This window comes from Triplophysa rosa, linkage group LG21, assembly GCF_024868665.1.
Source record: "Triplophysa rosa linkage group LG21, Trosa_1v2, whole genome shotgun sequence".
In the NCBI taxonomy this organism is placed as follows: domain Eukaryota; kingdom Metazoa; phylum Chordata; class Actinopteri; order Cypriniformes; family Nemacheilidae; genus Triplophysa; species Triplophysa rosa.
The window spans coordinates 14,641,564-14,657,015 of record NC_079910.1 but is presented as its reverse complement, the minus strand read 5'-3'; the positions used below and the strand labels follow the sequence as shown (position 1 = coordinate 14,657,015).

At 37.9% G+C, this 15,452-nt stretch overlaps 1 protein-coding gene across 1 annotated transcript; it reads left to right on the top strand.

Annotated features, from left to right (window-relative positions):
- The first annotated feature begins 262 nt into the window (after positions 1-262).
- si:ch211-117c9.5 (sodium- and chloride-dependent creatine transporter 1) lies at positions 263-14,967 on the top strand. The gene is made up of 14 exons (XM_057363143.1): positions 263-686; positions 1,433-1,702; positions 5,263-5,394; positions 5,591-5,870; positions 5,951-6,083; positions 8,426-8,560; positions 8,639-8,742; positions 9,350-9,474; positions 9,688-9,800; positions 11,660-11,800; positions 11,915-12,017; positions 12,415-12,515; positions 13,993-14,163; positions 14,288-14,967. The coding sequence occupies exons 1-14, from the start codon at positions 662-664 to the stop codon at positions 14,414-14,416; spliced, it is 1,962 nt and encodes a 653-aa protein (XP_057219126.1). The 5' UTR covers positions 263-661; the 3' UTR covers positions 14,417-14,967.
- The last annotated feature ends 485 nt before the right edge of the window (positions 14,968-15,452 follow it).

Sequence of the window (15,452 nt, the reverse complement as noted above, 5' to 3'; positions counted from 1 at the left end):
ATAAAGAAATTATGACAGCATTTTCATTTTGGGTGTATTGCCCCTTTAAGATACAAGCGAGCATCAAAGAAAATAAAAATACAATAATAAACAAAAACTAAACGCATCTGTGGTAGTACGTTTGTGTGTGACATCATGTTGCATTTAGACCGGAGTAGCGCTTAGCAGTCATCCAATCACAGAGTAGCGCACAGTCTTTGGCCAATCACAGAGCAGCGCACGTTCTTTGACCAATGACAGAGCCGCGTCGAGCGCAAGCCGCTGAGAGCGGAGCGCTGACGATTACATCCACCGAGCCCGGCGCAGCATCTCACACCTGCTTTTCCAATAAATCACTGGAGCAAAACGGCGGATTCCTCAAGACTCACTATTCTTCTCGTTTAACCAACACCCATGCGATTCTTCAGGCTTACCTTCAAGTGCTTCGTCGACTGCTTTTGAGACCCTCATATTTCTCCGTCTGTCTTTGACGCACTTGAATTATTACAATTTAGAGTTTAATCTTATCAACCTGCTGTCGACGATACATTTCATACTATAAAACAGACAACAACTCCAGAGAACCGCGAAATATAAACATTTAACCAAACGCGAAAAACCGTTATTTGCGAATTGACAGGCGCGCGCACGCGCGCGCGCGGCGCTCCTGCTGGCCAGCGGCATGTCGCCCGAAGATCACTTCACCAGTAAGAATGACTTTATTCGTGTGTTTGCTGAAGTATTGAAATAGATCAACAACATTTTAGTGCATGTTTTTTAACACAGATCTCCAATCTAACCCTATAAACACTATGCTATATGTGTTTTCATGTAAAACTCACTGGTAAAACTGTAAAATTCTGTTTCTTATACTCTCTCACATAACCTGCTCTCCTGTAATCCGCTCCAGTCTGGATTAAACTGCTCTGACATGCATTAAAATGCCACCGATGTCATGGGAACAAATTAACCAGTTTGCATTCAGTTTTGTAGGCTAATTGAGTTTGTACCCTACAAAGCAGACCAAACGTCTGAATCCACTAGTGAGTTTATCTTATTTCAAACATGACATTAACAATATTTGACATTGTTCTAAACAGCATCATATCGCTTCTTCTCTGTTTTTTTCTAAATTTAAAAGATAAAATCCAAATTGTTTGCATAAAGTCTTGCAGAAAGCAATTCACATGTGGTCGCATGGAGCCTAGAAACAATTTCATGTGAATCCCATGTGTAAAACACACAAAATGAATGCGGTTTAAAGTACATATTATAAGACATCTTATTGCAGTCAAAAAATATTAAAGACAAGATTGTCGTGTGTGTGACGATTCTGACGAAGCACAAATATAGTGGTAACAGACCAGTAGTGAGTGCAGGATTGCATAGTGTCAGCTCTCATCAGCACCTTATCATAAGTAATAAAACAAGATTTCTCTCTGTCTTCCTTAAGGTGATGAAGGATCGTGTCAAGATGATTCTCAAGAGGAAGCAGAAGTCGGCCGCCCTCTGGTGTCAGAGGCAGAGGTGTCAAACACACAGGCGGGTGAGCCGAGTGTCTGCTCGGCTCTGGTGGATGCAGGCGATCCCACCGCAGAACTGGGCCATTCAGATCGACAAACATGGAGCAGGCAGATGGACTTTATCATGTCCTGTGTGGGATTTGCTGTTGGCCTCGGAAACGTCTGGAGATTTCCATATCTCTGTTATAAGAACGGAGGAGGTGAAATACACATGCACAATTATATATTCTAGAATTCGATCCCCACACCCGATATATTGCCATGGGCCTCAACTTTTTAAAAACAAGAGAGGCTGTCGGTTGCGAGAAATTTTTACCACCGTTTACCCCAAGAACTTTAGCTCTGACAACTCGAATAGAATCAAGTGTGCCTAAGATAAGTCAGAAGGTCAGAATGTAGCCAGAAAAAAGATTTTAAAGAAAGGAAACTGACTGTAATGTTCATGACCTGAGTTGATCAAAGGTTAAAGAAGTGATACTCTGTGTTTTGTTCGCCACTCCCTCTCAACTTCTATTATAACTGTAACCGTTTCCGCAGCTCTTCTGACGCATGTCAGTGATGATTAAGGGTACTTACGGTTATCTGCTCTTTTGTTTTCGTTTCTGGGTCGATATACATGTCATTCAGGCAGTCTCAGAGTCATGCGCATTTCTAATCTTCAAAACAGCAGCAGTTGTGTCTGAGGCCTTGATGTTAAATAGTTAGATTTGTTTTTAAAAAACACGATTGACCAAAGTCTTATTTGCACCCTCTTGAACCTGACTAAGTCTCTTATGATGGGATATACACACCGAATGACCCAGGGGCGTCGCACCCGTGGGGGATGTGGGTGTTACACTTTTCCCGGTGAGAGGGTTCAACACCCGCACTTTTCCTGCAGTTTTTCCGTAGTTTTGCACAAATCGCTCCTCCGTTTCTCTGGCCGCTCTGTGTCTGCGCTCGCTCGCTCCGGCTGCTTCCTCTCCCGTCCCTCTCAAACATGACACCTTTGAGTTGAGTGTGACCGGCTGATGATTGGCTGTTCTGCCTTAAGTCCCGCCTCTCTTGGTGTGTTAGATTTATCGGTCAGCTCGTGCTGAGGAGGCGGGAACTTATGATTATGGTTATTTACATCTCCCTTTTCCAGGTACTTTGAATGAGTGTTTATGCCTTCGAGGTTTTTAAATAAGCTTGACATGTGTTTGGGAAGATGTTCTGTTTATGTTTTGTTGACATGTCGAGTGTTTCCTGTATTATATTTCGTTTTTTAGACTAACGCTAATTGCTAATTGGGATATTGTTCAGCAGCTATAGCTAAATTCGGTTATGTATGTGGCATGCAATGTATAAAGTAACTGTGATGAAGAAGGCAGGGAATTGACGAGGAGGAGGGACACATTGTCATTGTTAAGCAGTGTATTTATGGGTTTATTGCCAGTGCAATTGATTTTGATATTTTGAGCATTGTTTGTTGATTAGCTGAATACTTTTGTGGATACTTAACGTTACCTGTTGTGTTTGATTGTACCTGTTGAGGAGAAAAAAGTGAGAAATGATGTCATTGTTTGCATGCCTGTTGAAGAACTATGAAAGAAAAGTGTATATTATTTTAATGTTTAAAAACAGTAAATTGTTACATTATTTATACCACCAGAGAAAAAGCTTTGTGTGGGCGTTTTTTTTATATCTCCCCTTTTCAAGGCGCAAGTAAGCAACATTTAGCAGTCTCAGTCCTGTCAGACCCATGTCACTATCAAGCTTACCACCGAGTTTGTTTTTATACTTTTCTAGTATCACTCATTTAAATGGGAAGCTTTTTATATCTTGTATGTTATACCTTTTGTACCCTTCTGTCATTGTATTCATCGTTTTTATTGTTAACAAACAAACCACATCCATCCCCCGCACTTTTGAAAGGCTTGCTACGCCCCTGGACCTACAGTGGCTTGCAAAAGTATTCATCCCCCTTCATTTTATTCACATTTTGTTATGCTGCTGCCTTATCTTAAACTACTTTAAATGATTATTTTTTACATTAATCTACACTCCATGCACAATAATGACAAAACAAAAACATGATTTTTGACAGCTTTGCAAATTTATTAAAAATAAAAACAAAAATAAGTACATTGCATAAGTATTCACACCCTTTTCTGGGACACTTGAAATTTAGCTCAGAAGCATTAGTTTTGCTTGTTGATGTTTATACACTTGGAGTGGAGTTAACCTGTGCCAAATTCAATTGAATAAGTATGATTTGGAGCGGCACATACCGCTCTATAAAGGGTGCAACAGCTGAAAATGCATATCAAAGTAAAAACCAAGACATGAGGTCAAAAGAACTGCCAGTAGAGCTCTGAGACAGGATTGTATCAAGGCACAGATCTGGGGAAGACTTCTGAAAACAATCTGCTGTATTGAAGGTTCACAGAAGCATGTAGCCTCCATTTATCCTCAATGAAAGAGGTTTGGAACCACCAGATCTCTTACTTGAGCTGACCTCCTGTCCAAACTGAGCCATCGATGGAGAAGGGTCTTGGTTAGGGCGGTGACCAAGAAGCTGATGATTACTCTGGTTGAGCTCCATGATCATATATGGAGATGGGAGAAACTTACAGAAGGACAAACATCACTGCAACACTCCACCAATCTGGGCCAGACTCAAGCCTTTGCTCAGTGAAGACACATGGAAACTTGAAATATGCAAAAACATACTTCAACAAATCTTTCAAACTGTCAGAAACGAGATATTCTGGTCTGATGAATCTCAGATTCATGCATCATGTCTGGAGAAAAACAAGCACTGCTCAACACCTGTACAATACCGTCTTAACAGTAAAGTGTAGTGGAAATAGCATCATGATGTGGGGGTGTTTTTCAGCTTCAGGGACTGTACACAAAATACGGAGATAATGATGATGGAAACCTAGCCCAGAACATTCAGAACCTCGGACAGGGCAGAAGGTTCATTCTCCAACATGACAATGATCCTAAGCACACAACTAAAACAATGCAAGAGTGGCTTATGGACAACTCTGTCTATGTCCTTGAGTGGCCCAGCTAGTGCTTGAACCCAACTGAACATCTCTGTAGAAACCTGAAAATGTCTGTCTACTGATGATCTCAGATGTGACTACTTGACTACAGATGTGTAAAGCTTTTCACATCATACCCCAAAAGATTTGAGTCTGTAAAGGCGCTATAACCATTTTCTGAGTTGAGGGTATGAATACTTATGCAATGTACTTATTTTTGTTTTTTATTTTTAATAAATTTGCAAAGCTGTCAAAAATCAGTTTTTTGTTTTGTCATTATTGTGCATGGAGTGTAGATTAATGTAAAAAAATAATCATTTAAAGTAGTTTAAGATAAGGCAGCAGCATAACAAAATGTGAATAAAATGAAGGGGGATGAATACTTTTGCAAGCCACTGTATCTGGTTTATCCAGTTCATCATGACGGCCTTAGTTTATTTATAGTGTTTTGTTTTATTATTCGTAGTTAATGTGAAAACGTTTTTCTAATTTCTGAAAATAACTGGTTTATTGAACATAACAGAGGTCCCTCTCTGGCTCATGGTGGCTGCCATATTGAAATGCCATGACTACTTGAAGACTACTAACGTTTTTGGTGACTAGTGTTTTATAATACAAATAAATGAAACATTAAATCGGCACGGCAAAAAGTGCACATTTTGAATCGCATATTTAGAGAGCTTCAGTGCCAGTCAAATATTGTTCCCACGTGTTGTGTTCTATCTGAGTGTTCTTGTGTGTTTCAGGTGTGTTTCTAATCCCCTACATTCTGATGGTGTTTTTCGGAGGCATTCCAGTATTCTTCCTTGAAATCGCACTGGGTCAGTTCATGAAAAAGGGTGGGGTCGCCACATGGAACATCGCTCCTCTTTTTAAAGGTGGAGTATTTTTAGCAGTTCGATTTATTTTTAAACACCCCATCCGGCAGGTAAAACGGATCAATGCGTGGTCCCGCCAACAATAATGTTGAATTATTAATGGAAAAACAGAATATTGATCTGTCTGGCTTTTATAAAGCAGATATATTGTGTATTGGTTTAGGATGAGGATATATCATGTGTTTTTCTCATGCAGGGCTTGGTCTAGCATCAATGGTGATTGTGTTCTTCTGCAACACCTACTACATCATGGTTCTGGTATGGGGCCTGTACTTTTTGCTGCACTCTTTCACTTCTCCTCTGCCGTGGGCCTCGTGTGGACAGGAGTGGAACACAGTCAACTGTACCACCAACTTCAGTCGCGTGTGTGTCAATCAGTCGATGCCCTTATACCCTCTCAATGTGTCCTCCGTCAACACCAGCGCCAACTGCCTGGAGCCTACGGGCCTGATATCATCTGTCATGGAATTTTGGGAGTAAGTGTGTCACAAAATTCATTTGCACACAATGTTAGTTCTATTCAAATGATGTAATGAGACATTTCTTCACCTGTCAGGCGTAAAGTGCTCCGTCTGTCTGGCGGTTTGGATGAAGTGGGTGACATCAGCGGTCACATGGTGTTGTGCCTGCTTGTTACATGGGTCATCGTGTACTTCTGCATCTGGAAGGGTGTGAAGTCCACTGGCAAGGTACAAGCATGCGTAGAATTCATTCATAATCTTGTTTTTCTCTAGGCTACGGTCAGGGTTTGAGTCAGTCTACTGTATAGTTTTTGTATAACAACAAAAGTCCTATAGCCAGGTAAACGTGTGTGTTTTTTTCTAGAATAATACAATTTAATTTGCATAAAGACCAAATTGACATTGTTTTGTTTATCTGCACTAGGGTAAAGCTTCAAAATACCTGCAATGGCGCTCTATTAAAAAAATGGTATCGTAGTATCGTAAGTCATGTTGCATATGCGCATTAACATTCATTTGAACACTTGCATCTGCCTTTTTGCTGTGTTAATCAGTTTTTCACCGACTCTGACGAGATAATGATTCAGTGAGTCATTCGTCAAGACGATCGTTCTTGAATACATCAGTTGAATGATTCACTGACTTGAAAAATTGCCGCCACCTACTGGCCGTTTTAGTTTCACAATTAAAGTAAGTCTAACATTTCCTTTTATAAACATTGCTGTATAAATGGAATGTGTCACACATTTGAATTAGTTCCCATGTGAAAAATGTTCTACTGTACTTTAGTATTTACTATAGTAAACTTTACTAAAATTCCTTTTGAGTCTTACCATAGTAAATATTAAAGTCCCTGTGAAATTTAAAATTACAATTCCTATTTTTTGTATGAAATATTACAGCACTGAAAAAAAGGAAACTTTGGATCAACTTAAAAAAATGACGTCAACTTGTTACAAGCAATTGTATTCGTTTTCCTCAGATTATATGTATGGCTCGGTTCAAATCAAAATGTATACATTTCAACAAACCACCATTACTGTGATCAGTGTTTGCTTTATTTGGGCTCTTGACGCTTATATTTTAATGATAAGTTTTCATTGTCTGTTGTGATTGTGTGTTAAAATACATTTGTTGAGGCAATGAAAACTAAGATCATTGGGATCAAGTGATTGGTGACTGTAATCATTGTGTGGTTATTGAAATAATTGCTAAGGAGTGTGTTATTAATGTATGAATATTGTGTGATCATACAGGGTGAGATTTAAACAGTGGTACTAAAACACAATATGAACAAATAGAAAACACTCAAAAAATTGTTAAATTGCTGACTTAATTAGATATCAAGAATCAGTGTATGAAACTCAACAATGGTGACAATCAACAAAAGAACGCTTCATGCTGCATTGCATGCTGGGTAATATCATAGTACAAAACTCATTCATGACTCCCAGCATGCATTGCAGTTGATCTGTTTATCTGAATTAGTTTGATGATTGTCACCATTGTATGATGACTGTGGATGTCAAAGTGTGCCAAGACAATTGTCTGTTTATTTTATTACAGTATCTTTGCGTTTGTGAACCAGGACATTCCAATCAGTCGTAAAAGATCAAACTGCACATTATTTTATTTAATTATTATTTATTTATTCTCATCTTTATCAAAGATTGATGGACAAAAACTTAACTTTAAAGCTTCTCTTCTTTTCTTATTAGTGCACAAGTGTTCTTATTGAAACACTATTGTAAACACTTAAAGAGAAAAGAGATTTAATTTAAACAAAGTCAGGGATCAAAAGCCCAACTAAAGCAAACACTGATCACAATAATGGTGGTTTGTTGAAATGTATAAATTTGGATTTAAATAAATATATATAATAAATATAATTTGAGAAAAACTAATAAAATTGCTTGTAACAAGTTGACGTAATTTTTTTAAGTTGATCCAAAGTCTCACTTTTTTCAGTGAGTGTTTATTGTCAATATCTTACCAATGTGGGTCATTCTCTTTTTAAAAATCATGTGCCCTGGTAATCTTCAGTCAAAATCTGAAAATGCACTTCCGCCCTGTAGTGACCTTCTATCTTAAATGACGTAAATTAAACGGCTTGGGCAGAGCATCTGTTAACTCCTCCCCTTCAACTGTCAGTCTGCTGCCAGTTCTATTTCAAAATGCAACGGCTGTTTTTATACATCCAATCAATTCGCAGTGAAAAACACAAGCCGCACCCACATTTTTTTTCTCATTCGAAATTCCATTTCACACGGCAATGCGTCAGAATACGGAAGTAAAAACGATTGCTACAATTTATCCAGTTACTAATAGTTAATACTACAAAATGTTGTAGTGTACAGTATAAAACAGTTAACTATAGTAAATACAAAATGTTTCATTTAGATCTGACTGTGTGTTAAAGAAATTTAGTCTATTTTGTAGATTTCAATTATGAACTTGGCACAGTATCATGATACTACTTGGCGTCGTGATACTTCAGCTGGTATAGTATTGTTAGGTATGTTTATGGTACTGTGACAACCCTAATCTACACAAATAAAACGTGTGTGCAGGTTGTGTATTTCACAGCTCTGTTTCCATACCTGGTCCTGGTGGTCTTGTTTGTTCATGGCGTCTCATTGCCAGGAGCTCTTAATGGTATTATTTACTACCTGAAACCAGACTGGAGCAAACTGTCACATCCACAGGTCAGAAGTTATTTACATGTTCAAAGCAATAACAGAGATGAGACGGTGATGTAATTATAGTGGTCATGATGTTGACAGGTATGGATCGACGCTGCCACACAGATTTTCTTTTCGTACGCTATTGGTCTGGGGGCTCTCACGGCGCTCGGGAGCTATAACCGCTTCAACAACAACTGTTACCAGTAAATGTTACTTACATTATTACTTACAATGTTACTTAGTTAATTATATAAGCAGCATAACGATTGACATGAATTTTAGAATAGCTTTGTCTATAATGTGTCCCTTTTTGATTTATTGAGCTGGCTAAAAGTTTGTGCGGGTTGTCCCAGCATGTTTTTTAATTTTTCTATGTAACCACCACCAAAACCTGACATTTTGTACAAATACAATGTTAGCAATTTCAGTGTCACAAATGTGCTTCTTTTATTATTGACTATCTTAGATCATTTGTATTCGTTTTACATATAGTGTTTTACTTTGATATCAATCCTAAAAGGTGTTTTTTCCATGTTTAAATCCCTTATTTGTACATAGTCTTAGACTTTTCACCCCCTCTGAGTGCTGAATGTACAGTTTTGTATACATGTTTTAGCCTGTATATGGAAACAGTACTGAAACAATGGCCTTCCTGCCCAAAAATGTATTGTCCATACGATCCTGCAGCATCCCAGCGGGACCGGAGTGCGTGTATATTCGCATGCCTGTGCTCAGATCAGAGACCAGAAGTTGAGTGAGTTCACGTCCACCCAGTTTAACCCTGTTTGTGATTTTTCTCTTTCACTGTAGAGATGCATTCATTCTGGCTCTTATAAATAGCTGCACAAGCTTCTTCGCAGGGTTCGTCGTCTTCTCAGTTCTGGGGTTTATGGCAGCAGAACAGGGAGTTGACATCAGTAATGTGGCAGAAAGTGGTGAGACATCTGCTTGTATCATCAATATGCCCTGACTGTTACTTTGTCCTTTATTGGACTGAAAAAGTATAGCACTAAAAATATAGCACTGTAATGACTTTTTTGATATGATACTATGGTATTATTTGGAAATTACTTGGAGCACTATAGTGCATGAATATGGTATTCATTCAGTACATGGATACAGTATATTTTGAATATGTTCTCTTTCAGGTCCTGGTTTAACATTTATTGCCTATCCAAAAGCAGTGTCGCTCATGCCGTTAGCTCCGTTCTGGGCGGTACTCTTCTTCCTCATGCTGCTGGTGCTGGGATTGGACAGTCAGGTGAGGGCCATTTATTGCCTTTATGAAGGACCGATTTGAACATTTTTGCTACAGGTTTCAGTAGGATAGCAACCGAACTGATTCAATTGTTACAATACGTTATTAAAATAAAGCTCAAAGAAAGTACTCAAAAACAATGTTTGTGATAAAAAACAAAAATCTTGATTTTAAATCAAGGTTAGGGTCAATGAGCTGTCCTTGTTGCTACATATTTCTTGGTTAGATTACTGGCTTTTATTTAAACAAGATAAGTTGTTTTGGAATATCACCCTTACAAAAAAGAAGTTTATTTAAGTGTGCTTTTACTAGTGTAGTTCTTTTAAACTAAAATTAAGAAACTGCCCCACTGAAAAGAAAGCCTAAGCCTGGTTTTAGCTGGTCAGGCTGGAACCCACCAGCTAAAACATGGTAAACACCAGCTTGACCAGGCTGGAAAACCAGCTTTTCAAGTTTGATCAGCTTTGCCAGGCTGAGTGGACCAGCCTAAACTAGCTACTTTCATCTTAAACCAGCTAAGACCAGCAAACCAGCTTGACCAGGCTGGACAAGTTTCAGCTGGATTTAGGTGGGTTCCCGCCTGACCAGGTAAAACTTGCTTGACCAGCTAAAGAGTGGTCAAAACCCCTCTAAAACCAGCCTGTTTACCAGCTAAAATCAGGCTGGGAGACCAACTTAAACCAGCCAACGAGCTTAGGCTGGTTTAAGCTGTTTTTTAGTAGGGATTTGTTTGTACTTCTCAGAAATATACATGAAATTGCACTAAATATACTTGACTTATATACTAACAGAAATATATACTTCAAATCTGCTAAAAGAACCATTCAAGATATATTTCATGTACACAGTTGTACAGTATACTTAAAGTGTAAACAAACTGTAAAAATGACGATCACTTTAGAAAAAATATATACGTAAGTGTAAAAACTACTAAACTAGTAGTTTACTGAGCGTATACTTCAAAGTGTACTTTCATAAATTAAAATAATGTGCTGTACAGTATTGAACTAGTTAACTATAAGTATACCCATAAGTTCACTTGTAGTTGCAGTACAAATTAAAAACATAGTTGCAAACTAGTTGTGTACTTGGTTGTGTACTTGTTGTTTACTACTGTTACTTAAAAGTATAGTTTTATAAAGTAAAGTGGTTCAATTTAGTCAATTTAGTGGTTGAGCAAGTAGTATTGAATTAGTACACTTACAAGTACACTACTAGTACTTACAAATATGACTTTATTTAAGTGTATTTAAAAATCAACTTGAATTTGTAAATGCAGCCTCGGAAAAAATTAAGACCATTTCAAAATTATTTTCAGTTTTTCTGAATTTACTATTTATAGGTATGTGTTTATGTAAAATGATTTTTGTTTCATTCTGTGAACTACAAACAATATTTCTCCCAAACTTCAAATAAAAATATTGTTTTTAAAACAAAAATGAAAACTGGAGAAACAGGTCAAAATAATAGAAAAGATGCTCTGTGTTTTTTCAGACCTCAAATACTGCAAAGAAAACAAGTTCATATTCACTTTTAAGCAATACAGTAATATTTGTACATGTATTTAGGAAAAATGCAAAAATATTTTTTATATGATAACTTGGATTTTTATCCCAGATTTCATGTGTCTTGTCAGTCTTTCACATTGCTGTTGGGTGACTTTGTCACTCCTGAGGTTTGATTTTGTTGAAATTCAACAGACACTGGACTGGAATGGCCACAATACATCTAGAAATGCTGATGAAATGAAAATTTGGAATGGTCTGTTAATTTTTTTCTGCGGCTGTACATATTTTACTTTTGGAAATTGCCTTAAATAAAAAAGTAGTTAAGTATTTCTGATATCTCTTTCATTGTCTCAGTTTGTAGGTGTTGAAGGTTTTATCACCGGAATTATGGACATGCTGCCCCCCAAATCCTTCCTCGGATCTCTGCGTCGGGAAATCATTGTGGCGATATGCTGCTTCACCTGTTTCATTATTGATTTTTCCATGCTAACAGAGGTATGACTGAGTCGAACAGCAATGAGATATCAGATCTATCAAATAATACAATGGATCAGATTCTCTGGGTCTTTTTGACTACTACATTCTCTCTGTGTGTCTCTCTCTCTGTAGGGAGGGATGTATGTGTTTCAGTTGTTTGATTATTACTCTGCCAGTGGAATTACTTTGCTCTGGCAAGCCTTCTGGGAGTGTGTGGTGGTGGCCTGGGTATATGGTAAAAATCTGTAATCACGCCCACACATAGACTGCTATTTTGCCAAAAAGGATGTGTTTTTTAGGATCAACATCTTTTGTTGGTCGTGCAACAGCATTCCAATGAAACAAACATTGCCTTAACACTTTCTCTAGATAAATGCATAGACCAGCAAGAAAATAGAAGGGCTTATTGCTCTAGTGGAGATTTAATTAAACCCTTTTTCTTCTAAAACAGCAGCTCTAAGTACTTAAACCCAAGATTAACCCTAAACCTGATCCAAATGCCTGACTGGAATGTTATTCCAGGACCAATAGGAATGTTGATCCGGTAACACGTCCTGCTGAAATAAATCACTCTAAAAATGCAAACACACACATGTAGTCTGTCGGTTATTCTCTGACTGTGCTTTTGTCAGGTGCCGACCGCTTTATGGACGACGTGGCCCGTATGATCCGCTATCGGCCTCTGCCGTATATGAAGTGGTGCTGGTCTTACATCACACCTGCAGTGTGCATAGTGAGTTTTTAATGCACTGGGCCGCGTTTCCTGAAACCTTCTTATCGCTACGTCGTTCTTAAGTTGTACCTTATCGTTAATATGTGTTTCCCGAAACGTTCTTAGTTAAGTATACCTTCTGTACGTCATACGTTCGGAAGGTTGGTCTGGAGCTACCTTATCACTGTTGACAGCTCACTCCACATTTACATCGAAGTCCATACAAATAAAATTCTAATGTTAAATACACCAGTATTTTGATGTGTCTTCATGCAAAGAATATAATTGTCACACTGATGGTTGTTAGCTTTTTAATTCTACTATCTAAAGGTGCATCAGCTGGCAAACCAAAGAATTTAGAGTACAGGTATATTTAAAGAGAAAGATTGTGGTAGGAAGTTGCGATACAGCGAATATTTTTGCTAAATCAAATACGGCGCCATCCGCGGAGCAATTTAGTGTATGTGCATTTAATCAGTGAAAACCATGGCTACAATTTATGCTGCAGGTATAATTATAGAAAATAAAAGTTTACCTGCCTCGGCAGCAAATTCACCAGCTATTAGATCTTGTTGGTCTAACTCAAGACAAACCCAACGGAGCAGCCCCTAAATTCAGGTGTCTTTCCTGCTAGCTGTTGATTATATGTTCCGCATTCTGCGCTTTTATTGAGTAAATAAAGACACTATAGCAACATATATTATGGTAATATAAACCAGGGGTTCCCAATAATGAAAGGTATCTCATGGCACACTATTAAACGAGAAAACAGGGAAAAAACACACATTCATAACTTTTTATTTTTCTTGTCATGAATGAATACATTTAATTGCAATATCAAAATACCTCATTTTAGGGCTGCACAATTATGGCACACTTGTTTATATTATTCCTCTTGATATTGTAAACGCGCCACTTGCGCATCCAGTGTGCAAGCACAATAAACGTGTGAACTATACAAGTCTAATTCAAGTGGCTTTGCGTGATTCTCCTTATGACCCAAAGTTTGAGAACCTTTGATATAAATGACCATACTGCCAGTTAGTGTAGCGTGTTGAGACATTTGGGCATGAGATTGCGGGTTTCGCACACTCATTTCACTATTAAACCAAATCCATGGTTGGATTTAGTTTGTCATTTGTTTTTATCCTATGAGTCCTAATAAATGCAACCTCAACTATTTCTAAAGTGCTTATTTTATAAAGAACGCCGCAATCTCACATAAAGCAGTCCCTGTATAGAGTGAATAATTGATTGTCGAGCGATCGATATCCATTGATTCAGCACCACCGCCATGGACAGCACCTCCTAAGTAACCTCCTAAGGTATAGTTCGGGAAACACACGTAGAAAATGTATACCTGTAGTTAAGATATACCTTTAGAGTCTTCGTAGCACGCTAAGAGACAACGTTATCGGGAAACGCAGCCCATATCTATTCAAGATGATTCGGTTTGGTGATACAATGCATGAAAAAGGTGACTGATGTTTTTCCACAGGGTGTTTTCTTGTTTCACGTGATCAACTACAAGCCATTAGTGTATAATTCTGTGTACGTGTACCCGTGGTGGGGTGAGATGCTGGGCTGGTTTCTCGCACTCTCATCGATGCTCTGTATACCTCTCACCGTCCTCTTCAAACTTCTGCACTGCAAAGGATCTCTTATGGAGGTGGGACGCCATAAATTGTGTGTTTTCTGATATTTTTAACTGAAGAATGTGCTAGACTAATAAAATGTAGTCAAATGGTCGTATACAGTGTTTGTGTGTTTTGAGTGGCATTTGTATCTCTCAGCGTTGGCAGCACCAGACCACACCCATCTGGGGGAGACATCACCTCGAATTCCTTCCACCTGAGAACGAAGCCAGATTTCTACCAAAGCCAGAAGAAAATAAAACCATACTATTTGAAAGTGTCATTTAGTACCCCCACAAACACATGTTCCCCATTGCAAAACATTCAGATACAACTGATTTACATCCCAGAAAGCAAAACCACACACACGCAGAAGTAAAGTACAAGTAAATGACTTGATTACACGGACAAGAATCCTTGAACTCCAATTTATCCTACAACATCCATATGCCATTAGCCTACACCGTGTTATACAGAACTTAACCTCAGTCTAGCACATCAGAGTCTGTGCATATCAACTAATGTAATGCTGATTCCATCTCCATCCTCAATGTATTCATAAAGGCCGGTAAATTCTCTCACAGGCTTGTGTGCAACAAACAGTATATATAACAGTGTCAACTAATCTGATTCATTTTGTGTGTTCAGTGTTACGTGTTTGTGTATGCCCTACATCATAAGCACTTGAGATCTCACAGTGTTGTGCAAAAATGATTAAAACAACTTTCAGAACCAAATGATTTGGTGTACCTTTATAATGTTTCATTAGAAAAACTGCATCATATCATATGTGACCCTGGACAACAAAACCAGTCTTAAGTAGCACGGGAACATTTTTAGTAATCGGCAAAAATACATGGTATGCATGGGTAAAAATTAACGATTTTTCTTTTTGCCAAAAACCATTAGGATATTAAGTAAAGATCATGTTCCATGAAGATATTTTATAAATTTCCTACTGTATATGTATAAAAACTTCATTTTTGTGAGTGGATGGCCTGCTACAGTGCCTCAGATTAACAACTTCAAAGGCAATTTTCTCAGTATTTTGATTTTTTTGCACCCTCAGATTCCAGCATTGTAAATAGTTGTTGTTCCGCCAGATAGTGTCCTATCCTAACAAACCATATGTGACCCTGGACAACAAAACCAGTCTTATGGGTCAATTTTTCGAAATTGAGATTTTTACATAATCTGAAAGCTGAATAAATAAACTTTCTATAGATGTATGAGTTGAAGTTTTTATATATTTAAGGTAGGAAATTTACAAAATATCTTCATGGAACATGATCTTTACTTAATATCCTAATGATTTTTGGCATAA